Here is a 26,558-nt window from a genome sequence, read left to right on the forward strand (position 1 = left end):
GTATTTAAATATCCTTTACCGTTATAAGCCTACTTATGCTTTCCCAGTGGTTGTACCATCAATTTTTTAGTCAGCCGTTGCTTCTAAAGGGAAGATCGAAATCTATTAATATTCTTAAATTAATAACAGAGAACCCTCAAGTTTTTTTCACACTTTCGCATTACAAAGAATGAATGATAAAGGTTCTATTATCCTTTAATAATGCTTCTAAAATGTTCAGTATAAATGATCAGAATATTACTGACTAAAAGAACGAGAAATGAACCCAAATATAAATAAACTAATTAATAAAATATTTATGGCCCTAGATTTATTTTTATTTTTCTCATATGGTCAACGTTGTTTTACTGTTTGCTTTATTTTTTTTTTTTTTTTTTTTTGTCTTAAAACTAGACATAAATTTACATATAATACATTATGCATAAAATAGGCCGTTGAAACAAATTTGTGAATTTTCATTGAGCTAGGCCTAAACGATTAAAATATTTCCTACAAGTTTGACAAGTATCACATGAAGAGAATAATTTACATAATCTACCATGTGTTGTTAACGTATATAAGAGCTGGCTCCAGCCATCAGAAGGTATCATTTGTCGTCGTGAATTCAGCAAGAACCGCAGAAAACAAAAAAAAACTTCAACATGAAATTCGTCATTGTTTTCGTTGCCCTATTCGCTTTGGCTTATGCCGCTCCTTCTGATGTTACTGTCCTCCGCTCCGAATCCGATGTTGGACCTGAGGACTTCAAATATGGGTGAGTGACTAAAGATTTTATTCCTGTGGATTATCCTTCTGATTCTTATCTATCCTTTTATATGTAGTTTTGAGACCTCTGATGGTACCAAACATGAAGCTGCGGGAAAACTGATCAACGCTGGTGCCGAAAATGAAGCTATCGCTGTCCGTGGCTCTTTCTCCTTTGTGGCTGATGATGGTCAGACCTACACAGTGAACTATATTGCTGATGAGAACGGTTTCCAGCCACAGGGCGCTCATTTGCCCGTTGCCCCTGAGGCTTAAGTTGCCTTGACCATTCACTAACCATTGAGATTAACTAGTCCTTGATCCTTGTCTAGTGCATGTCGAATGCAAATTGTTAATTTTTAAAATTGAAAAAAAAGAAGAAAAAAAGAAGAAAAAAAATATCCGAAAATAAAAAAAAACTTTGATTATACAAAAATAAAACTATGTATTCTTCTTTTAGGCTTTACCTCTTAGAGCATCTAATTCTTAGCAATTCTAATTCTTCAAGGGCGATCGGACTAAGCTATTGAAGAGGCAGACAATCAGTTTCCTATGTGTGTAGGTTATGGACAAAACGTGTTTGCTTTAACAAGCCCAAAAGGGCTTTAAATTGAGAAAATTAAAAAAAAAAAGTCACAAATATTTAAATTGCTTTGTTGGTATTTTGCATATTTTATTTGAACGAAGCTTATTTATAGCTTGGTAAATCAAACTACACAAGATTTGTTATTGGTTATACCTTAACTTCGGTTATGTAGAGGCTAAGTCATATTATTTGAATAGTCAATTAATAAAACAATTTACGTTTGAATATTATTGCTAACTAATTTTCATTATGAGTTTGATTTTATAATAGAAATTAGCAAAACTGTATTAAATTCTGAATTAAATATTAATAATCTTACAATTAGAGCTTCTCAAACTATTGGTTGGTTACCACGTGGTGACTTTTGTTAAATAGAAAACAAAAACATTGCATATATTTAGGCTGTCAGCGCGAATCAAATGACTTAAAAAAGCAACTTTTGAAATTTTGTTAAAAATGGTTATTTTAGTTTGAATAAAGTACAATAACAGCTTCTCAAACTGTGGTTTAGTCACCCCGTGGTGACTTTTGTCATATGGATAAAAACATTGCATACATTTGATTGTTAGCGCAAATCAAATGACTTAGAAAACAAACTTTTAAAATTATGCTGCAAAGTGGACAACAAAATTATTTATAATTTGCAACAAACTAAAAATATATATAGCCTGCAATTCCATTTCATGTTTGTATGACAACAAATCAAATATTGTCTGTGAATTTTATACACTTTTGACGTCCGTTTCACTTGCCGTAAAGTTTTCAACTGTTTATGTGAGTCGAGTAAAACTTATCACGATTTTTTGTTCAAAAATTAGTAAACAGCTGAGATCCTTAACAAAATTAAAACATGAGTCTTAAAAATAATACAAAAACGAGCACAGGAAGAGATAAGAGAACCTGACAAATAATCCATCTAGCATTTCAATTTAAAGCTTTAACAGAGAATATCGCAAAAAATTTGAATAATAACAGAAGAATTTATGGTATGTGATGAAAAATAAAATGTCGGTCTGAAAGTCACAACTCGACTTAGTTCTTATCATTTTTATTTATGTATGTGTCAGCGACCTGTGCGATAGAGCCATACATGACAACTTCATTTGCCGAAAGCTGTTATTTGAGGTCAATGTGCATGGTCTTGACCTCAGAGCCAGACTAATAATTAACGCAGGTGCACGCACACACACATACTTATGTACATAGATACACACACGGACATTGGGCCCAAAATGGAATTGCATTTGTGCAAAATCTAAGTAAGAAGAGAGACAAATCTTTAGTTTGAGCAAAAGTCTCCTTTATTTGTACTTTCAACGATTATTGGAGTCTTGTCTTATTGCCATGTTAAATGCGTTAGGTAAACAAATATTCAATGTTCTATTGAACTTTGCTATCCCCGTGTCCCCATAGATACGGATTAAAAGTGGTATGTGTATATGTCACATCTAAGCCAAGCATGTTAAGAATCTTTTAAATATTTGTTCATTGCATTAGTAAGACAATAGTTAAGGGGCAACAGGTAAACCATTCTTAGCTAGAGTCCAGTGAAAAGATTTTATTATTGTATTGATATGAAAAGTTTCAAAATCTGTTTGTAAGCTTGCCCTTCTAGGCTTATTGGTTTTACTCCATATGATCAACCAATTTTCATTTCCGACATTATTTTCCATATTGGTTCCTAATTGCCTATACAATGCTTCTTTCATTAACATTAACAACATGAATTATGCGTTTTACACAAACTAAACAAATAAATACTGTTATAGCAATTTATATGCAAATTTGTCATGGCCAAAACCTGACAGCAATTATTCAATTTTCCGGCAGATGAGCAACACAGTACGATAGAGTAAGAAAAAAGGGAGATAGAGATAAATATGAATACATCATCAGTCTCTCGATCGATATCACTAGAGATTCTTCCTCATTGCAATTACAATTGATTGAATTTAATCAAGCAGATCATAAGGCAATTGATTAGTTTCAACATGTTAACTGACAAATGATGCAATTTCGTAGCTCCTAGCCCCCCTTAAAAGCTTAATTAACAACTGAAATAACAAATGAAACATGAAGCCCACGCAAAATATATACATACATATATATATCCGATTTGCAGGTGTCAAGTGATATACAATTTATGCATTTTGCTTATTTAATCGACACATATACAGCAAAAAAAAAAAATAAAAAATAAATGTATATCCAATAGAGTTTTACTGAAAGAATCCAAAAGTCAACTATGCATAAGCATAAATATGTTAATACACGAATTTATTATATCATTGAGTTTGTTTGTTAAACAAATCGACTATTCCATACACTCACTACAAGCAAACGTGACGCTTATCTGCATATGAAAACTTAAGTTATTAGTTTTGCCTTTGCATAAATATCTCCCAATGGTATTATTGAAACATTCAGAAACAGCCTTTTTCTTTAAGGATTATTACAAGGATTGGTTTATTTAATTCAAACTAATTGTTGTTGTTTAATTTTATATACACGTTTGACAAACTTTGAATAATAAATTTTTTGGTCTTTTAACTTTGGTCTTGTAAATGATGATCAATTTAAAGAAAACTCTTCTAAAAGTTAATTTTATATAGATTTTGGGTTGATTTTCGAAAAATCTTAAAACAGTTTTACTTAAATATTGGATTTTTACTTATGCCAAATCAATGAGAATCATTTAATGTTCAATATTTAACACAATACTTTGCATTCTTCACTAAAATCTCATATTAATTGCTATGCGAATATTAAGGCAAAGAATTTTGATATTTTCCAATAAATTTATGAGAATTTAAATCATTTTATCGATGCAAATAATATTCCTTAACTGTCTTGATCCAAACAATTTGAATAAGCAAATAAATAAGTCAGGCAAGTTGGATGAAATTTTGTGGTTGAGTGGAAACACAGACTTTGCACACAGACATGAACGCACACACATACACAACACTCTGATGACTGGACTGGTCGAGCCGTTTTGCCGATGCTTCTAATGTTTTATAATGTTTAACTAATATTATTAACATTGTCAATTCGCTGCCGAACATCGTGGAGGGTGTTTCATTCCCCACACAGACACACGGACGCTTGCTCGAAAAGCAATAACAAACAACAACAAATAATTCTTGAAACGAGAAACGCGTCGTCGTGTTCCAATATATATAGAAAAAGAAAAAAAAAATTAAAATAAATAAATAAATATAAATAAAATTTGAATATAATATTTATATGATTTTTTTTTTTTTTTTTTTGTTTTTATTTTTGTTTATATTGAGACGTGAATTAAATAAAATAAATTATTCGAAAATGAGCCTAAAATTGATAGCCATCAATTGTGTTGTAAGTGAATAACAAATAACAAAGTGCTTAAACAAATTAAAATGCAATTATTATACAAATTGATTATGATTATGATTAAACATTTTAAGCTTCTGGCCATAATTGTGGGCGAGGTGCAGTCGGCAGTTACCACAGTGCGTCCATATAAGTTTGGCTTTACCATCGATGAGCAGCAGCATCGGGCCGAGAAGAGAGGTAAGTTGTGTGATCTAATATTAGAAAGGACCAAACTGTATATGTATTATTCATATAGATACGAAAGAAAACTGTCGGTCTAATCTGTCGATTCCTAATACCCTTTATTTTTGTGGAAAGGTCTACATAAGATAGCTGTTTAAATCTAAAGTACTTGATGGGATAATAAAAGATACCAAGGAATATCCCCAACGTATTTTCCAGCTTTCAAAGTAATTTCAACTGACAAAAAGTTCTAGGATTTGAAACAGATAGACTTTAGTGAAACATTTGCCATTTTGAATATTTGTTTAGCGAATTGTATTATACATATAGTATACAATATTTACGATCTTCAGCATTAACTAGGAACTAGAAACCAATCAGCCAACTTGCAGAGGTTGCTTTGTTTTTTTTTTTTTTTTTTTTGTTTGTTTGCACATACAACAACTTGCTCAATTTGGTGTGGTTTTTGTAGTTGTTGTTGTGATAATTTGAAATCTGGACCTCAACTCTGGCATTTTATATTGCCCAGAATATTATACTTATAAATATTGAAATATTTTAAAGAAAGGAAAACCATAAATAAGGCAAACGTGAATCCAAAAATAAAAGATAAAAAAAAAATAAAATCAGAATTCAGAAATCAAAATCAAGCTACATGTTATGCTAATTATAATTTCGTTGCGTTGATAGTCGTTACGTTTTTCTTTTGAAAACTTTATTACCAATTTAGCAGCATAAAAGCGACAAGAAAACAGCAAACATAACGAGCAAATGATTCTCTATTCATAATGTGTATACCCTTGTCGAAAAGGGTATATACATTTATTTGTCATCAGTTGTTTATCATGAAGAAGCAGGAAATCAATGATCAAAAGCCTTTAAAAGGAGCTTAATGTGCGTTTATGAAACCCAAAACTACTAAGGATAGCAATTTCGACTGATTGTAAGGTATAGTCATAAAATAAAAGCTTAAAACTAAACAAGTAAGATGACAAAATTATGCTTCCTGGTTTGCTGGAGTGAAGTTAGATCCTTTATGCAGTGAGTAACTCGAGGCCATACGTACCACAAAGGATATATACAAATATAATAAGTAATATCCTAGTAAGATAAGATAAGGTTATGTATGTTCAGTTTCATAGTCCTAGATAGTTTAACAAGAATCTAAGCCCTAGAGAGTACAAATACGTTGGCCATAATAAGAATTGAAAATGCTATTCATTTGCTGTTGTCTAATTGTTAATTGGCAGATGGCTCAGAATCTTAAGCATTTCAATTGCTGGTGACCCCTGATGGTCAGTTTTAATGTTGATATTGTGGCTGTTATTGCTTTTGCTGGCAATTGCATAAGCATTGCAACAAAAGTCAAAAGTTATTTATTATTTTGTTGCCTTTTTTTGGCTAAAGTTGCAGCAGCAGCTGCCACTTGTTGACTGGTTGGTTGTTTTTTTTTTTTTTTTTGTTTGGTTACTATGTAGTTTTGCTAGGTGGCTAACTGGCTGACTGTCTCGAATGACTAAGGTGACATGGCATCTCTCATTTACATACATCTTCACTGTGTATCTTTTGGTGTCAATATAAATAACGTTGAATGAACGCATCAATGTCTAATGGTTCTAATTAGCATCATTAACCGATATCTCTCTTTATTTTTTCTTTATGTATCATTGTATCATAATGATCGTTCCCCTCATTTTGCAATGCACTTAAGGAAATGTCGAGATATTATGGTTAAATATGGCAATTAGTTAGCTTTCAAGACAATTATAGAGATAATATCTACTTATATGTTTACAGTATCGTATTCTCATTTCACCTGCGTCCTTTAAGATTAGAGCCAAAAATCTATGGGCAATTCCTTAATGACTGGGAAAATCATTTCAACCACATACATAAATACCTTGGTAGTTACAGGAGAGCCTTTTAAAGTTTTGACTCTAGTGATTAAAGTAATCATTTACATAATTTTAAGTTATACAACAAATTGATCCAAGAAATTCAAAAAATATTTAAGCCAATCCAGTAATTCATATTATTCTCAAAAAACAGAACGTATCTTCCTTTAGCTTCGTATAACTTTGACATTTTTCATCGACTTATTTGTTAAATGTATTATTAATTAGCATTTCAAATTAAATTAGATATGCTATCTATTTTGTATACTTCTGAATTTGAGTCGTATAAAATGTTATAGAGTTTTAATTTATGATCCGACAAAATTGTTGAAACTCTCTGCTTTTGTTTGTCTTTCTACTAGTTTTTCATTTTAATGGCTCCATAAACTTGATAGTAGGGTTAATTTTATCGATGAGCAAATTGTGTGAAAATAATATTAAAATACAGAAGAAAAAAATTGGAAAAAAGTTGAAACACTTTAAATGAAATCGATCTTGACAAATGCCAGCAAAAAGAAAAAAAGTATATATAATAAATACATATTTGAAATAAAATTGATCACACCCTAAACTCACTTTGTATAATTGGCAAATACCAAATATAAAACAATCGAGAACCGTTACGAAACGTGTTAACAAGTGGCAAGCGACTAAGTATAACCTGTTCTTTCCCTGTTTTTATTTCTTCAAAGGCCAAACGAGTGGAGGCGGCAAAGTTAATGGTGTTTGATGAGGTGGAGGTGGTTGATTTCATATCGAAGGCTACATCCTGGACCTCTTTCTGACCATAAGGAACATTTTATTACCAGTTTTTATAGACCAACATAAAAATGTTTATGTTTTTTGCGTAGGTAGCTAAAAATCTTGAGATTGATTTTAATAATAACAATGATGATGATGATGATGATAAAAGAGCAAAGGCATGCTTTAGAGGGGGAGGGGAACTGGCTAAACCAAAATTATACATACATACATACATATACACATCATTATCGATACAGTTTATTAGATCTTAATCTTTTTATGGGCCCGGCCCAGCAGGTTATTATTGAATAGAATACAAGCAAGTAAAAATATTCGGCATAATTCGAATTCGCATTCATAATGAAAGTGAACATAATGATATTTAGCCAAATATTCATACGTCTACGATTCTTAAATCTAATCTGGTTTGTTTTGCTTTTGCTTTTAACAGATGAACGAGGCATTGTTATGGGTGAATTTGGATTCATCACTGCCGATGGCATTTATCATGTTACGGTCTATGCCACAGATGAGGATGGCAAATTTCGTATATTATCAATGAAAAGTTATCCCTATGCGGGACCAGTAACGCCCAGTAAGTAAATCTTCCGATCTATACAGACAGATTGAGTCTCTTGTGATTGAAACTAAACAGCAACTGGCCCAGTGTCTCGACTCTTCATCTTTATATTCAGCTGTAAAATGGGAATTCTCATTCGCCACTATGTCTCAAATTTTCTCACACTTTTACTCTCTGTTAACTTTATCTACATTGGAGTCCTCCGTTTACAATTTAGATTTTTATTTACATTTCTCCTTTCACAGAGATAGCATTGCCGGCTATAACAACGACAACAAGTACCTCGACAACGACAAAGGCCACACCACTTAAAGCTAGTTTACCTAAATATAATTTCAATACGGAAGCCTGTTCAGGTTGTTTCTTGAAGAAAACTCCAGTGCCAACAGCAGTGCCTAAGACCGAAATTCGTACGCTATCGCAACCGCTGTCACCATCAGCTGAGACAGATGATTTTCCAGGTAAGCTGGCGGCCAATTTGCCACAAGGACAACAACAAACGGATCGTGGTCTCAATGTGCAATTGCCATTCCGAGCATCCATAGCTCAGACCATTGACGTGGCCACACGATTGGGTGGTGGTCTTCCCTATACACAGACACAACACAACACAAAACAAACGACACCCAAACAGCAGCAGCGCATTGACCAGGGCATAGAACTGGCCATGACAACCTACACTCAAACCAAGGCCGAAGTCACTGGCTATGTGAAAAGTCAGACCCTACATAAATCAGAGGCTAACGGCGGTAGTCGCCGTACCATGGTTGACTATGCTGTCGGTGTTAGCCATCCAACGAATGGTCTACCCGATGCCTTCAACTATGTCTCGAAGGAGCATCAAGAGCAAACCACACTGTCGCCCCTTCACATCAAATTGAATGCGAATTCTGTTGAAAATGCTGGCAAATATATCGATAATGGCGCAGTGTCATCACTGGTTGACCTTAAAGATCAATCCAATATTAAACCGGCCACAAAAGCAGCAAATCAAGTGCCAATATTTGCTGTTCAATCGGATGCTTTTGCTCCTGGCAAAGTTGTTGGACATTTGCATGAACCTTTGGCTAGTCACACCTCCCCAGTTCTTAGCCTACATCCACTTTCGGTATCTGCTGCTGCACAAAACCCCAAGCACAATCCCAACCCAATACACCAAGCACAAGCACAACAACACCAACCACACACACAGCTAACCCAGAGCTCCAATCAACAACAAAGTCAACGTTTGAGTAAGCCACAAATTGTCAAATTATTAGATATATATGTACTTATGTATGAAATGTAGGGATTACAATTATAAGTAGCGTCAATCTTTTGTCGCTTATGGACTATGCTTTGGGTAGTTAAGGTAACTTTTTCCTATCTCCTTTAATTAAGTCAATCAATCAATTGTGAATTTCGAAGATTATTTTTATACTTGGCATAGAAAGGCGTAATACCTGTGATACGATGCTTATATAATTTTCATTATTATTCAATTAGATAAGCCATCTTCGTCTGGTGTGGCAGCACCAGCATTAACTGGAACTGTGGGCGGTAGGTCCTTTGGTTATTCTCTTTGGCTGCAGATATCCTAAAGCCAAAAGCTTTTCCTTTCACTTATAGCGAATACACAAACCGCAGCCAAGACACCAATCCCATCAGCAGTGACAGCAACCAGAATTGGAAGTCCTTTGAGTGGAGGAAGTCCAGCAAATGTGGGTGGCAGTCGTTTGGGTGGTGGAAATTCATTGGGTGGAACTAAGCCTGGTGCTGGAACAAATGGTGGTCCATCGAATGGAGGCAGTACTGTGGGTGGAGCAAATGGAAATCACTTGGGCGGTGGTGGTATCAGTTCAGCAGGAGGCAATAGGCCGACAAGTGGAATCAGTGGTGGCAGTCGTGGAGCCAGTGGCACCATATCCAATGAAACCGGTGATCTTTATAAATTCAAATACTTGCTCGACTACAATGGCCACGAGGAGACGGGCAGTCGCAATGGTGACAAACAGGGCAATTACTTTGCCATTGGCGAGGATTCCGTGCTCAGGACGATTGAGTATATAGCCAATGAGTTTGGCTACCAACCTCATGTCAGTTGGCAAAAATTGGATACCAAGGATGCCCAAGCCTTGCCCGAGGAGAATTCCCTCAAACACTACGAGTTCAAGTGGTTCAACAAGGCGGAATGAAGAATTTTAACAAATTAAATTGTAAATAAATAATAACTAAACCAACTTTTGTAATATTTCGTACAAGAATAATAATAATAAAAATACAAAAAAAAAAAAAAAAAACAAAGAAAGAAATAAAAACAAGACAAGGGGAAACGAATTTTTTAAATTTTGGATTTTATTTGTTTCGCTTTTTCGACTTAAATCAACTAAATTCTTATGGGGGGATTTTTCGGTGTGTTGGTTTTTTATCTTTATTTTTCTTTTTGTCTTCTTTTAATATTCTTATTTAATTATTTTGTTGGTTTGTTTTGTTCATGTTGTTTTTTTTTTTAATTTTTTTTTTTTTTGTATTTTTTAAGTTACATTCATAAAAACAAATCGAATACCTGTAGGATAGGATGTTAATTTGTTTTGCTATTTCATTAATTACTCATAAAACTGGCATGCCTGGCCTGTATGTATATATATACATATATTTATATATATATATATATATATATATATATAATATATATAAAAAAAAAAACGTTTACATTCAGAATTTAAAAAGTGTATACATTTAGATTCATTAGATTTTAGTTTTTCATTTTGGGTTTTCTCAAATACACACAAATTGAAATAGTTTTACATTGATTTTATATATAAAGTGTATTTGTATTATTAAATATTCAAGTTCTTAAAATTGATTTTTTTTTTCTTTTTGTTTTGGTTTTTCCTTTTACACACAGAGTTTTTGGGTTTTCACTAGTTTTTTCTTAATTTTTTTTATATTTTTTTGTTTTTGTATCTTATAATTTTTCTTTTCTGATTAGTTCTTGTACATACATTTATATATATATATATGTATATATGTTGCTGGTTTTTTACGATGTTTTTCATTATTTTTTAAAAGTATATGTAAGAGTTTTAACTGTACAATCAACTATCACAGTCAACCATCTTGAAAACAAAACAAATAATACTAAAAAAAAAAAAAAAAAAAATAGTATGTATATGAAATCTACTTTGTCGAGAGCACTTTAAAATAATTGTTTATTTAAAACAAAAGTATTATGTTGTATTTATTTGAAGTATCAAGTACGCTTAATGCATACAAAAAGGAATGAGAGCTGCAAAATGTGGAATCTACTAGGGAAATTGAAAATTTTGAAAGATTTTGTTTTTGCTTTTCATAATATTGGACACTGTCAATTTTGTTAGAACTCTTGAAAATCTTACAAAATATTTAGCAAAATTTTCATATGAAAGAATTTCTAAGAGTTTTTGGAAATGTTTAAATCAGATAACTATATGACGAGCTCTCATATCTTTAAAAAAAAAAAATCGATTTTATATGAGTTTTGATATACTTTGCATCATTTAGCTGCGAAAGAAGGTTTTTTTTTGTTGTTTATTATTTGAATTTGTTTTCCATACTACTTAAAAAAAAAGTTTCATTAGCTTCCGATGGACTCGATCGGTGGAAACGCGAAGGATACATAGAAAATCTGTCCACTGGTTCTACTTTAATTCTTGGTTTTGTTTTGCTTTTTTTGCGACAATGATATAAATGTTTAAGTTTTTCATTTATTTTGTTTCTTGTGAAAGGAAGTTGTAGTTATGGCTCCAATTGAAGGAGAAAGAAGTTTGTTTTGTTTATATTTTTTTGTTAGGGAAGTTTTTTTTGCTAGACACTGAGAAAAGTATTTCTAATTTCTATATCTACTTTTATTTGTTTTTGATTTATTAGAAAGTTAACTCTTAATAGTAACAACGACAAACTAGACTATAGACTTACCGCACACCCACGCCCACAGCCACACTCTCATTCACACACACACATGCAGTCACACAAATACACTGAAATTCACAGTCTCACACCTAAAATACAATTTTGGTTTGTCTTTTTCATTTGGGGTTGTTTCTTATACAAAAAAAAAAAATTTCTCGTTTTTGGTTTCATGTAGTTTTTTGATACATGTTTTTGTTGTTGTTGTTCTTCTGGTGGTTTTGGTTACATGTTATTTTGTTGTTTTTTATTTTTATTTTTTATTTTACAATAAAAACGTTGCCTGTTCACCGCTTTGTTTCATGTCCAAGTAATCGTAAAGAGCCCGCTCATTGCTAGAGCCATAATTATGGCCAACCGAAGATGGCGGATGGGGCGGTAGTTGGGGGGGTGGTGGATGCGATGCATGAAGATGATGGGGTGGTGGGAGTGTTGGTGCTGCTGTTGGTGCTCCTGCAGCAGCTGCAGCTACTGCCGCTACTTGTGGGGCCAATGGAGAAGAATGCGGCGGATATGGCGATAAATTGTCCAGTCCAGAGACAGCCGCTGAGACTGCAGCTGCAGCTGCCGCCGGCGGCGATGGACCAGCGCTCATGGTTAGCCCAAACTTCTCCAGATGGCATCATTTAAGAAGTGTCGGCAAACTTGAATTCATTAGACGATTGCCGACAACCAGGGAGTTGAGTGTTGAGCTGCTGCCACCCATGCCAACACCCACTCCCACTCCGACGCCAACACCCACGCCCATGCTGGCCAGGCCACCAATCGACCCGAAGCCTGGTGCTGTTGGTGTTGCGGTTCCACTGCCCGTTGCTGAGCTGCTTGTGACCAGAGAGCCAGTATTTAGATTGCCATTGCTGGAGCTAGAGGCAAAGCCGCTCATTCCCGATGTTGTTCCGCCGCCGCCACCTACACCGCCTACAGTTCCGCTACCACCTGCTCCTCCACCACCACCAGTTGTGCCTCCTCCACTGCTGCCCATACCTGTAGATGTTGTTGTTGTTGTAGAGCCACTGCCACTTCCACCGCTGCCGACGCCGCCGCCGCCAATGCCTGTTGCTGAGGCCGTGGCGATGGCATTGCTTTCATATTAGAAGGCCCCACCAGACGATGATGGTCATGCGTAGTGTGGATAACTGCTCAGATGCGGCGCCACATGCGAGGGCGTTACATGACCCATTGAATGCGGCTGATACAAATTTGTTGCCGGATTACCCCAATTGCTCCAAGATGCGGCCGATGGGAAGATTGAGGCTGAAATGCATAAACGTTTCTTAGTCCCACTGCAGATCACGAGATAGCGAGCTTGCACACTTACCCGATGACGATGTCATGCCATGATGTGGACTCATAAAGGAGCTCAACTTGGCGCTATGATGATATGGTGTCATAAATAGATCGCTCTGATACTTATAGGTGGGATCACTAGCCGCCGGTTGTGTGGCCGCCGCAAGACCTTGAAAATCAAATTTATAGGCATACCGTTTGCCATGCACCTTGGTCATGATATTCTTGTCGTAGTAATATCTGCAAGAACATCAAAATGAAAAAGCAAAAACGAAACGTTAGACAAATCACGGGAAAAGCAAAAATCCTCCCTCAAGGGAATCAATGTCTTTTTCTGGATGCTTTTTTTTTCTGTTTTGGACGGGGGGGGGCGTTGATAATGTGTGAGAAAGTCAAATAGACAAACAAAAGCTACTGCTGTTCCCCTCTTCTCTCTTCTCGGTTGTGGACACAATAAATAATTACAAAATAATGTACGCTTTATGCGTTTTAAGTTAATTTGATGACATTAAGCGATTTTAGTGTTCTCGGCTCGGGCACGGTCTCGGTCGTGGTCTTGGTGTCCCCTGACAGCAATTAAAATGCGTCCATGCGCCCAAAGTCAAATAGTACAGAATTATATTGCTTGCCTGGCAAATTATTGAGAATTCGTCTTCTCCATGTATTCAATTCCATTCATTTTCTCTTTTGGGCACACGGCCAATTATACAAGGGCGGATAATTTATATCATGACTAAGACAAGAATTGTATAAACTACTAGAATGTAAACAAACTTAAAGTAGTAAATGTTCAAAGTTAAGGAAATGCTTTGTATACATATCTTTGTCCTCGTCTTTGTGTACGGTATTCAAAGGTATTTCAAGTCATAGAAAAAATTAAAACTTCACCATCATCATTAAAAAGTTAATTATATTTTGATTTGTTTTTAATTGAAAATCGTTTTAAAGAGTTCTTCCTCTTTAAGGGAAAAGCCAAAACAAACGAAAAGGATTATTATCCCATTATCCATTTATTTCTATGATAATGTGAAGAGTAAAATACTTTGAAAACTTGCTAGGTTTTCCTTAAACTACTATATCTTTTGAGCATGTTGAAAGATATGGTTTTACTTTAGCAATCCGCTCTTACTACTCTAAACCTATGCAGTGTCATATGCATTCATTGAAAGTTGTTCAACGGTCAATTTGCTAAGCATACAACCATTTAGGAATTGGAATTGGCTTCTATTTAGACAACCATCCTACATCCCACATCCTTTTCTTATGTATATATGCACAACTGGCAACCCTTTTAACCATTGCTGGCTGGCTGCTTCTTCATCTTGTCAACTGTCACTTGCAATCATCTAGAGCAACTCATCGTAGTCGTCGTCGTCGTCGTTGATGTTGTCTTTCTGTCTTGCCAATGAAGCGTATTCAAGTGGAAAAATCCATTCTCACCATTTGCTAGCCAATTTTCTCACATGTAAATAAATGTTAAAACGTCTACAATAGAAGCAAAAAGATGTCAAGAAAAAACGTGAAAAACCAAAATCAGAGCAGAGAAATCCTTTTTGATGTGTGTGCAGGAAGCCTCAGTCATGTCCTTTTTTCTTTTTTTTTCTTCTTTTTTTTTATGCGCATTTCAACTCAATTGAACACAAGAGACTCGGCTTTCATCATGTTTACTCTTTGCAGATGTGCATATGTATGTGTGAGTGTGTGTCCGTGTATGAGTGAGTGTCTGTGTGTGTAAATTATCCTTCTAAAGACAACAAGCACAAGTGCTTTAATGCTTCATTTGGCTTGTTTGTACACAGCCCAGTCCAACTGCTGGCCTTTTGTTAGCCCAAAGCCCAGACTCGAAATGGTTTTACTTTAATCCTTTTTACACTCGATCTTTGTTGTCCTGCCTTTGCCTGCCTGATTGTGTCCTATTGATTGGCTTTGATTGTTTGAGCTGAATGGGCAAAATATACTTGCACACACACACGCATACACATACACACATACAAACAAGCGAACAGGACCTTTTGTTTCTGCAACTGTTTTTCAAAATTTTTTCCTCTCTTTTTTTCTCTCCTATATGTATATTTTGTTTGTTTTTTTTTTCTTGTTGTAATTTATGGCTTTAATTGGCATAATTTATGGCTAAAAGCGCAAAAGGAATGGTAAAACTGCACGCATTATGCTAATTTGAGTGCATTGTAAATTTTCCCTCTTTGTTTTTGCAATTTTTGTGTTACGCTTAACAGGAAATCTATGTGGACAATTCGCTGAAACGTTGAACGAATTGGCTTATAAAGGAAAATTTTATGTGGCACTTGGCCTAAATCAAATTTCATCTACGAAATTATATTTGTATTGAATTCCGTTTGATTGCCTAGCCCTCTCTCTCTCTATCTCTCTCTTAAATCATTGCAAGTTTATTTGTTATTATTATTATTGAATTTTTTTTTTTGTTGTTGCTAAACCACGCCCCATCAAATTGAGTTCAATAAACGTTTACTTATGGTCGGTTTTCCTTCATATATATATATTCTTTTTTTTTGGGTAATTTCTGTTAGTTTTTTTTTGTTGGTTGTTGTCAACATCGGCGGCTAATCAGTTGTTGATGAGTTCGATTGCCCATATGCCAGTATTTGTATGGACTAATTAGGTAACAGTCGAGTGCACAGATTAGCCACCCCGGAAAATGCCACAGCAAGGATCAACTGTTTTTACAAGTTCTTTTATCTTTTGCTCTTAATGATAGGAACAAGGATAGTATTGCATTCCTTTTACAGTGCCTCACAGAAAACCAAACCTAAATATAGATAACTTTCCCCAACAACTTGACTAGTCCCAAACCAGTTGGCTTATATCCTTCAAATTGAATCGCAAGGTTGAAACATAAATCATTTTGTGTCTGAAACTTACCTCAAGGCTCGACTCAATTTGTCATAGTTCATATTTGGCTTGGATTTACGTTCGCCCCAACGACGGGCCACCTCATCGGGATCGGTTAGCTTGAATTCACCGTTTGTACCCTCCCAGGTGATGCAGGTGGCATTATTTGAGTCCGACAGCAGTTCGAGCAGAAATTGCCATAATTGTATCTGTCCAGAACCTGGAAAAGAGAAATCAAAGTCAAATATTTAATGTTAGTCTTTTGGAAACAAAAACTTAAATGTCCATCAAAAAAGCATATCCTCCTTACCAAATCAAGGGACGTACATACATATATACAAATATATTTACTAATATCAAGTATGAGTGAGTGTGTGTGTTAGTTTTTGTGTGTGGTCAGAAAATGTAAGCATTTTGTGGCATGCAAACGAGCCATAAACCATTTCCTTCTCAGCCATGCTGCGATTTTAGTTGGTCAAAAAAAGAAAGAGAAAAAAAAACCAAAAACCCAAAAATCCTGCTGACTGGTTTGTGATGGCTTGATGGTTTGCTTTCTTGGCTGGTTTTAGTAGTTTTGTAGACACGACGGGGGTTAAAGTAATCTATTTTTAGGGGGTTTTCTTTCTTCCTCTCTCTTTCTTTCTCCTTTCCAAGATATTATTGTAGCGCAACGGAAATGGCATTGCATGTAAGTGTAATGGTTTCAGAAATAAGACACTACCACTCATTGATACCAAAAATGACCGAAAAATATTCTCTTGCTCCAAATGTTTTTAAAGTTCTTTATCCAAAACTTTTCATTGTTGGTTAGAAACTCAACTGTAGAGTCGAAGATTACAAGATTCATTCCTAATGTTTGCCAAGTTTCAGCTAAAGAGATATGTATCTAATCTTGAGGTCGATTGTCTTAAAGATCCTCTTATGATGGCTGTCCCCTAATTTATAGAAAAATCGTTACCTAACCTTATGAGAACTCCACATTTAGATTAAATGTAGATTTGTGATGCAATCCTCATACAAAAGCAAATGATTTTTAAAATTTTTTTTCATAAATATTGTGTAATACTTATTTATTCATAGCTCTGAAAGCGCTTTAAATGAATGATGTATAAAAGAAGGACCTTTGAATTGATTTAAAGAAGAAAGAGCATGAAACCATCTTAGCTTCCTTCCACTGTTGTTTTTTTTTTCTTTTCTTTCATTCTTTGATTTGACCTATGACTTTTTGGCACTCCCCCGAATTTCTTTAGTTTTTTGTTCTTTTTCCTTTGTGCGTGCTAAAAACATTTACAAAATTATTATTGTATATATTGTGAGCCAAATTCGCCACGCATTCAACGCAGACATCATAAATCGCTTAATCATTTGGCAATTAGAGGCCGGGAAGAAATTCTCCCACCATTCCGCCACATCCCCCCTCAAAACGTTATTTCTATTTTACTGTATATATGTAGTTGCCACGAGGCATAAAAAAGGGCGCATACAGAAACCCATTGGGCTCGAGGGTTGGCAGCTGTAGAGTATATAGTAGGATAGACGACACAGTAAATCTGTCCCAAGTCTGGAAAACATTTGTTGGTAGTGGCTTGGCTTGGGTGGTGGTGGCTTAACTCTGCTCATGTGTGAGAACGTCATGAATATTGCGTTAATTGCAAATCATGGCCAAGTGAATGTGTTAAGTGCCAACACCGACGACGACGACGATGATGACGACGACTGACGATGATGAATGATAATTGTTGACGTGGCCCACGAGAGAAGACATTTAGAGACGACTTGGGTGTGTGTTTGTGTGTCTATATGTATATAAAGAATATATAGGCGTGGGTGTAAGTGTGGGCGTGGGCGTGGCTGCTGGGCCGGGCAATTGACACGCTATTAACTTCAAGAACAAAAGGCTTTTGGTATTGTCCTCTTTTGATTGCTGTTAACAACATTGTCATTGGACAGACCAGAGAATGAACAATTGTCACTTGAACAAAACGAAAAAAAAGGAACAAGAAAAAAGGAAGGATTAGAACGGCTTTTAATATGGCTTGTTTAACAAAAGATTATCCATAAACAGGACATGGGTTTTAAGGTTTTTTAAAACCTTTTGATCCACAAACTACAGGCGATTCGAATGGATTTGAATACTTTACTTTCACCAAACATTTGAATTTGTATAAAATTTACTTCAATCATAAGTTTCTTAAAAATTTGATGGGGAAATTTCTATTGAGCCTCTTTTCGTGCTGTTAAAAAGCTTACCCAAAATGGCGTTAAATAGAAAATAAAAAAATATATGCCAATTTAATAAAAACCGTCGAAAAAAGATGGCAAAAAACGGAAGTAATTAGCAGAAGCAGTCAAGCCAAAGCAAGGAAGAAAACAACAAAAACAAAAAAGAAGGAAAAATAAAGGGAAAATGTCTTTGATGTACTGAACTGCTCTTTGAGCCTTTTTAATTATGAAAAGTTTTTTTTTTATATTTTTTTCTGTTTGTTTTTGTAGCTTGGCAATTATGTGACAGCTAACTAAGGCAATCTTTTTGCCCCACTATTCCTATGTGGTGAAGTTTTTCTTGTTTTTGTTTTTTGCATGCAACTTGCGAAACCCACACACATACACACATGCAAATGAGCTAGGCTAGGGCAAAGTGTTGGTGTTGGCCAGTCTAAAAAGAAACACAGTGTATAGAGAATGAGACCGGACTTGGCTAACAAAGCGGTTCCGTGTCGAAAGGAAGCCATAATTAATCAAAAACAGCATTTTTGCCACCCAAAAAGCGAAAGCGCAGTCTTTCTAGCCAACTTCAAGTTGAAGTTTAGAATCACAGTCCCCACCAAAGACCAAAGACCAAAGAGACCCCCACACCACCCACACCTACCCCCAAAGAGCCGACTACCAACCCAACCAGCTAACCAACCAACTCGGCCTAAAATCTAAATCAGACACATACACACAGAAAGAGGGAGATACAGAGAGAGAGAAAACAGAGAGTATGAGTGAGTGGGAGAGAGAGAGAGAGAAAATATAGAAAGAGATGGCAATTGATTGGGGGGGATTTTCGTGTAAATGTCGCGCCGGAAAATGTTGGGCGTCTGGGTTTTTATGCTAATTCCGTTCAAAAGCGCCATGTTTTTTCCTTTTTTTTTATGTGGTAGCAACGCAAGGTATGGCAAATGGGGAGCAAATGGGGGACAAGCAGCAATGGCGGCCAAAGGCTTGTTCTGGATCAATAGAATCTATTGATTTTTGTTTGTTTAAACTCAGCGTATAAAGTTTTGATTTTAGTGACTTTCATTCATTGGAATAAAAAGCAAACTAAAATTCAATTTTAAATTTTCCGATAAGCTTAATTTATCCGATTCTTGAAATTCTGCGCTGTAAACTTGACAGTGCAGCGTTGCCAACTCTTCTTTATCTATTCTTCTACTTCTTCTTTATTATTGCTTCGCCGCGTGCGTTACTCGTCTTGCTTGTGAAAATTTGGCAAATAATTGAAAATAATATTTCTATCGTTGTTTTGCGTTAATTAAACTGTGCTAATGTCAAGTTAAGGACAAATGCTGTAGAAAGAATCAATTCAGATGAAAATCCATTAACAATTATACAAATTATTTGCATTTTTAAAGAATGAGACGGAAAAAAAAAAAATTTGACTTGAGCTTGTGTTTGTGTGGCTGTGTGTGTGTGTGTGCTTAAAGGAATCGGTGAAAATGTAAAGTGAGAGCGAGATGCCGTGCGTAATGTGATCGGTTTAGTTTGTTTTTTATGCAAATCAAATGAAAATGCCATGTTAATATGTTATTAAATATTTTAAGTGAAAGCCATTTAGTCGCATATGTTTTTTTTTTTCATTTAATTTTTGTTTTTTTTTCTTTAAGTGCGTGCATTGAAGTGATTGAAAATAGTGAAGGACAAGTAAAGTGTGTAAGTGAAATAGCAATAGATGGCGTGGAGCGCTTTGGATTAGCGAAAAGGTATGTTTTGTTTCACTCTTTCCTTTGCTGCTTTTGTATCTTATGTTAATTAACAGGTCCATAACAGCAGCCTTTGAATATTACGTTGCAAGATGTTACGCCTTTTGGAAAACACGTAAGTTTAATACGTAATTGTAAATACATACATACATACAAATATTCTACGCTTAAATTCTTTTAAAATCTATTCGTCTTTTAATATCGATCTTGCTTAAAATATATACACACATATCTTTTATCTGTATGTAGTTATACAGAACGTGAGAATTTTGATTTCATTTTGCCTTAATGGAGCTGTCATAAGCACATAAAGTATTATCTAATTTAAGTTTCGTCAACTTTTCACAATCTCATGTGAAAAAATATAAAACGCTTTATTGTCATTTTCTTTAGACAATTTATCAAATGTATAAAATCACGCCCACTTTTTGTAACCCTTTTTTTTTTTAACTCATTCTAATGAAATTGGGTTCTGGTTTCGGTGTTTTTAACTTTTCCACTTTTTAATGGGTTTTCAAGGCGCGTGCCCGAGCGAAAGACACGACACCGTCGAGGAGACAATGAAAAAGTGAAAAAACAATTGCCCAGACACGCCCCACACACACTTACATACATAGGTATAAATTTACCGAAAAAACACCTTTCGCATAAATTAGAAAAGTGCAACCCCATACCCCACCACCCCCTCGCTTCATTTCAGCTGTGTGTAGTGCTTTAGGGTTAAACTTGCATGCAATGGGTTAATTTGTTAAGGGTCGAAATACAGGAACAATCTACCAAAAGAGAACCTCACTCCAACCCCCTGCCCGCCATAAAAGTGGATTGGAATGACTAAGTTTTTGGAATCTCGGATAGAAAAATTGATATGATAATGAAATGCAGGCGCAAAAACCCTAATCTGGGCACCTGCTTTTTTGAAATCTTTATGGTTTTGTGAATTCTACCTTAACTTAATATGTTTGTGTGTATACTAACCTGAACTGGCCAGTCTGCTGCTGGTGGGACCGAACATTTGATATGGATCTGTAAAAAGAAACAACAACACAACCATGTCGAAAAAAAGGCATTAGTTCAAGTGTTATGCAAATGTTAATGAAGTGGTGGAAAAAAGCAGGAAAGCAAAGTTTTTAGTTTCCGTTGATGAAAATGCATGTAGTATGAGCTTTGCCTGTTTCATTTAGGTTGCATTTTTGGTTCGAGAGTATGAGAGGGAGAGCACTCTTACACTTGAAATGTAGAAAATGTAGAAATGTGTGTGTGTTCACTTAGGGTTACCCCTAGACAATTCCTCATAATTCGCATCATCTAGATGGAGAGAAAGGGAGAGGGAGAGCCAGTAAGGAGAGGAGGTGGAGCAGAAGCACATTTTCTTCTATGTGTTTCCATTTGTCCATTGTTTTGACGCAAACATTTCTTTGCTTTCCAATTGTATTCTCAATGGCACGCGTCTTTCAATTCATTCATGGCCGTCAAATTTGACAGCCGCAAAAAAGCAAAAAATCAGACTTAAAAACTCTGCCCCTGCCCCTCTCTCCGTTTTTCTTGCCATAATTGAGAATCCTTTCTGGCATTCTCAATTGTTTCCATTACGCTTCAATTCCTCCTTTTTTTGTTTCCATTTTAGCTTGTTCAAGTGGCGTATTTACGGCGGGTTTCTCTCTTGGTTTCTTTTTTTTTTGGCGACAGTATTTCGTTCCAAGTATTTTTTGAAAATTACTCAAGAGGAAGAGAGGGTAGCAACACATACACAGGCTCAGGACTCAGACTCAGGCGCAAGAGGCATTCGTTTCAATACTTAAAAAACCAAAAACTCAAGTGGGCACTTTTAAAGCGCGTGAGCAATGACGAATGACGGGAATGGCAATGGAATTGGGATTGGGACTAGGAACGGGAACGGCGACGAACTTTATTAGTGTTGGCAAACACATTACACACACATTATTCTTGCATAGCCCCCCTCCTGTTTATATTTGGGATTTGGGCACGTGGTATACTTGAAAAAATTCAAGGACCTTCCATTCTCTTAATAACTACTATATTATGAATGATATGGAGTGTAGGCACTTACCAGGTTGCCGTAGTTGTGAGTGCGGATCATGTTTAATACTCAAAGCATTCGAACTGTAGCCTGTGGAAAATAGAAAACAAAAACAAGCAAAAATCATTTCATTAGTTTGATAAAAGTATAAATAAACTTTGGAATAGAAAACAATTGAATTCGGCCAAACAAATGTCGACAAATCTCAAGGAAAGGCAGAGAATAACTTTTTTATTGTCGCAGGATCATACAAATTATATATTATATGTAGAGTTTAGATCAAGTGAGAGTTGGAGCGTTATAAATCGATATTTTCCTGCTTTTACTTGTTTTTTTTTCTCGGAGTATAAAAAACTCTCTCTCAAATGTCGATAAATCAAAAGGAAAGGCAATTCTAGGCAGAGGAAAACTTTGTGATCGTCGCAGGATGATAAAAATTATATTTTATATGCAGAGTGGAGTTCAAGTGAGAGTTGGAGTGTTATAAATCGATATTTTCCTGCTTTTACTTGTTCTTTTCTCGGCGTATAAAAAACTCTCTCAAATGTCGATAAATCAAAAGGAAAGGCAATTCTAGGCAGAGAAAAACTTTGTGATCGTCGCATGATGATAAAAATTATATTTTATATGCAGAGTGGAGTTCAAGTGAGAGTTGGAGTGTTATAAATCGATATTTTCCTGCTTTTACTTGTTCTTTTCTCGGCGTATAAAAAACTCTCAAATGTCGATAAATCAAAAGGAAAGGCAATTCTAGGCAGAGGAAAACTTTGTGATCGTCGCAGGATGATAAAAATTATATTTTATATGCAGAGTGGAGTTCAAGTGAGAGTTGGAGCGTTATAAATCGATATTTTCCTGCTTTTACTTGTTCTTTTCTCGGCGTATAAAAAACTCTTTCAAATGTCCATAAATCAAAAGGAAAGGCAATTCTAGGAAGAGGAAAACTTTGTAATCGTCGCAGGATCATGACAATTATATTTTATATGCAGAGTCGAGTTCAAGTGAGAGTTGGGGTGTTATAAATCGATATTTTCCTGCTTTTACTTGTTCTTTTCTCGGCGTATAAAAAACTCTCTCTCTAATGTCGATAAATCAAAAGGAAAGGCAATTCTAGGCAGAAGAAAACTTTGTGATCTTCGCAGGATCATAAAAATTATATTTTATATGCAGAGTGGAGGTCAAGTGAGAGTTGGAGTGTTATAAATCGATATTTTCCTGCTTTTACTTGTTCTTTTCTCGGCGTATAAAAAACTCTCCCTCAAATGTCGATAAATCAAAAGGAAAGGCAATTCTAGGCAGAGGAAAACTTTGTGATCGTCGCAGGATCATAAAAATAATATTTTATATGCAGAGTCGAGTTCAAGTGAGAGTAGGAGTGTTATAAATCGATATTTTCCTGCTTTTATTTGTTCTTTTCTCGGCGTATAAAAAACTCTCCCTCAAATGTCGATAAATCAAAAGGAAAGGCAATTCTAGGCAGAGGAAAACTTTGTGATCGTCGCAGGATCAGAGCAATTATATTTGATGTGCAGAGTAAAGTACAAGTGCGAGTTGGAGCGTTATAAATCGATATTTTCCTGCTTTTACTTGTTCTTTTCTCGGCGTATAAAAAACTCTTTCAAATGTCCATAAATCAAAAGGAAAGGCAATTCTAGGCAGAGGAAAACTTTGTAATCGTCGCAGGATCATGAAAATTATATTTTATATGCAGAGTCGAGTTCAAGTGAGAGTTGGGGTGTTATAAATCGATATTTTCCTGCTTTTATTTGTTCTTTTCTCGGCGTATAAAAAACTCTCTCTCTAATGTCGATAAATCAAAAGGAAAGGCAATTCTAGGCAGAGGAAAACTTTGTGATCGTCGCAGGATCATAAAAATTATATTTTATATGCAGAGTGGAGTACAAGTGCGAGTTGGAGCGTTATAAATCGATATTTTCCTGCTTTTACTTGTTCTTTACTCGGCGTATAAAAAACGCTCCCTCTAATGTCGATAAATCAAAAGGAAAGGCAATTCTAGGCAGAGGAAAACTTTGTGATCGTCGCAGGATCAGAGCAATTATATTTGATGTGCAGAGTAAAGTACAAGTGCGAGTTGGAGCGTTATAAATCGATATTATCCTGCTTTTACTTGTTCTTTTCTCGGCGTATAAAAAACTCTTTCAAATGTCCATAAATCAAAAGGAAAGGCAATTCTAGGCAGAGGAAAACTTTGTAATCGTCGCAGGATCATGAAAATTATATTTTATATGCAGAGTCGAGTTCAAGTGAGAGTTGGGGTGTTATAAATCGATATTTTCCTGCTTTTACTTGTTCTTTTCTCGGCGTATAAAAAACTCTCTCTCTAATGTCGATAAATCAAAATGAAAGGCAATTCTAGGCAGAAGAAAACTTTGTGATCTTCGCAGGATCATAAAAATTATATTTTATATGCAGAGTGGAGGTCAAGTGAGAGTTGGAGTGTTATAAATCAATATTTTCCTGCTTTTACTTGTTCTTTTCTCGGCGTATAAAAAACTCTCCCTCAAATGTCGATAAGTCAAAAGGAAAGGCAATTCTAGGCAGAGGAAAACTTTGTGATCGTCGCAGGATCAGAGCAAATATATTTGATATGCAGAGTGGAGTACAAGTGCGAGTTGGAGCGTTATAAATCGATATTTTCCTGCTTTTACTTGTTCTTTTCTCGGCGTATAAAAAACTCTTTCAAATGTCCAGAAGGCAGGGGAAAACTTTGTAATCGTCGCAGGATCATGAAAATTATATTTTATATGCAGAGTGGAGTTCAAGTGAGAGTTGGAGTGTTATAAATCGATATTTTCCTGCTTTTACTTGTTCTTTTCTCGGCGTATAAAAACTCTTTCAAATGTCGATAAATCAAAAGGAAAGGCAATTCTAGGCAGATAGCAACTTTTTAATGTTCGCAGGATCAGAGCAATTATATTTGATATGCAGAGTGAAGTACAAGTGCGAGTTGGAGTGTTATAAATCGATATTTTCCTGCTTTTACTTGTTCTTTTCTCGGCGTATAAAAAACTCTCCCTCAAATGTCGATGAATCAAAAGGAAAGGCAATTCTAGGCAGAGGAAAACTTTGTGATCGTCGCAGGATCAGAGCAATTATATTTGATATGCAGAGTGGAGTACAAGTGCGAGTTGGAGTGTTATAAATCGATATTTTCCTGCTTTTACTTGTTCTTTTCTCGGCGTATAAAAAACTCTTTCAAATGTCCAGAAATCAAAAGGAAAGGCAATTCTAGGCAGAGGAAAACTTTGTAATCGTCGCAGGATCATGAAAATTATATTTTATATGCAGAGTGGAGTTCAAGTGAGAGTTGGGGTGTTATAAATCGATATTTTCCTGCTTTTACTTGTTCTTTTCTCGGCGTATAAAAAACTCTCCCTCAAATGTCGATAAATCAAAAGGAAAGGCAATTCTAGGCAGAGGAAAACTTTGTGATCGTCGCAGGATCATAAAAATTATATTTTATATGCAGAGTGGAGGTCAAGTGAGAGTTGGAGTGTTATAAATTGATATTTTCCTGCTTTTACTTTTTCTTTTCTCGGCGTATAAAAACTCTTTCAAATGTCGATAAATCAAAAGGAAAGGCAATTCTAGGCAGATAGCAACTTTTTAATGGTCGCAGGATCAGAGCAATTATATTTGATATGCAGAGTGAAGTACAAGTGCGAGTTGGAGTGTTATAAATCGATATTTTCCTGCTTTTACTTGTTCTTTTCTCGGCGTATAAAAAACTCTCCCTCAAATGTCGATGAATCAAAAGGAAAGGCAATTCTAGGCAGAGGAAAACTTTGTGATCGTCGCAGGATCAGAGCAATTATATTTGATATGCAGAGTGGAGTACAAGTGCGAGTTGGAGCGTTATAAATCGATATTTTCCTGCTTTTACTTGTTCTTTTCTCGGCGTATAAAAAACTCTTTCAAATGTCCAGAAATCAAAAGGAAAGGCAATTCTAGGCAGAGGAAAACTTTGTAATCGTCGCAGGATCATGAAAATTATATTTTATATGCAGAGTGGAGTTCAAGTGAGAGTTGGGGTGTTATAAATCGATATTTTCCTGCTTTTACTTGTTCTTTTCTCGGCGTATAAAAAACTCTCTCTCTAATGTCGATAAATCAAAAGGAAAGGCAATTCTAGGCAGAAGAAAACTTTGTGATCTTCCCAGGATCATAAAAATTATATTTTATATGCAGAGTGGAGTTCAAGTGAGAGTTGGGGTGTTATAAATCGATATTTTCCTGCTTTTACTTGTTCTTTTCTCGGCGTATAAAAAACTCTCCCTCAAATGTCGATAAATCAAAAGGAAAGGCAATTCTAGGCAGAGGAAAACTTTGTGATCGTCGCAGGATCATAAAAATTATATTTTATATG

The 26,558-nt window shown here is 35.3% G+C and overlaps 3 protein-coding genes across 3 annotated transcripts in view; 2 read left to right on the top strand and 1 right to left on the bottom strand.

Annotated features, from left to right (window-relative positions):
• Window positions 1-594: 594 nt before the first annotated feature.
• Window positions 595-1,020, top strand: LOC137574546 (larval cuticle protein 65Ag1-like). Its single transcript, XM_068286900.1, has 2 exons — window positions 595-754; window positions 822-1,020. The coding sequence occupies exons 1-2, from the start codon at window positions 642-644 to the stop codon at window positions 1,018-1,020; spliced, it is 312 nt and encodes a 103-aa protein (XP_068143001.1). The 5' UTR covers window positions 595-641.
• A 3,374-nt stretch (window positions 1,021-4,394) lies between these two features.
• Window positions 4,395-10,353, top strand: l(3)mbn (lethal (3) malignant blood neoplasm). The gene is made up of 6 exons (XM_068286976.1): window positions 4,395-4,687; window positions 4,777-4,882; window positions 7,958-8,101; window positions 8,332-8,547; window positions 9,572-9,625; window positions 9,695-10,353. The coding sequence occupies exons 1-6, from the start codon at window positions 4,577-4,579 to the stop codon at window positions 10,258-10,260; spliced, it is 1,197 nt and encodes a 398-aa protein (XP_068143077.1). The 5' UTR covers window positions 4,395-4,576; the 3' UTR covers window positions 10,261-10,353.
• Window positions 10,354-10,944: 591 nt separating this feature from the next.
• The window catches only part of Ets65A (DNA-binding protein D-ETS-3), a 38,063-nt gene continuing 22,449 nt past the window's right edge, over window positions 10,945-26,558 (bottom strand). Inside the window, 5 exon segments of the mRNA XM_068286792.1 lie at window positions 10,945-13,267; window positions 13,332-13,540; window positions 16,199-16,388; window positions 21,109-21,156; window positions 22,202-22,261. Coding sequence (XP_068142893.1) covers window positions 12,279-13,267; window positions 13,332-13,540; window positions 16,199-16,388; window positions 21,109-21,156; window positions 22,202-22,261 — 1,496 coding nt within the window. The 3' untranslated portion in view covers window positions 10,945-12,278.

This window comes from Drosophila tropicalis, unplaced genomic scaffold (assembly GCF_018151085.1).
Source record: "Drosophila tropicalis isolate 14030-0801.00 unplaced genomic scaffold, ASM1815108v1 contig_463, whole genome shotgun sequence".
NCBI classification, from domain to species: Eukaryota; Metazoa; Arthropoda; class Insecta; order Diptera; family Drosophilidae; genus Drosophila; species Drosophila tropicalis.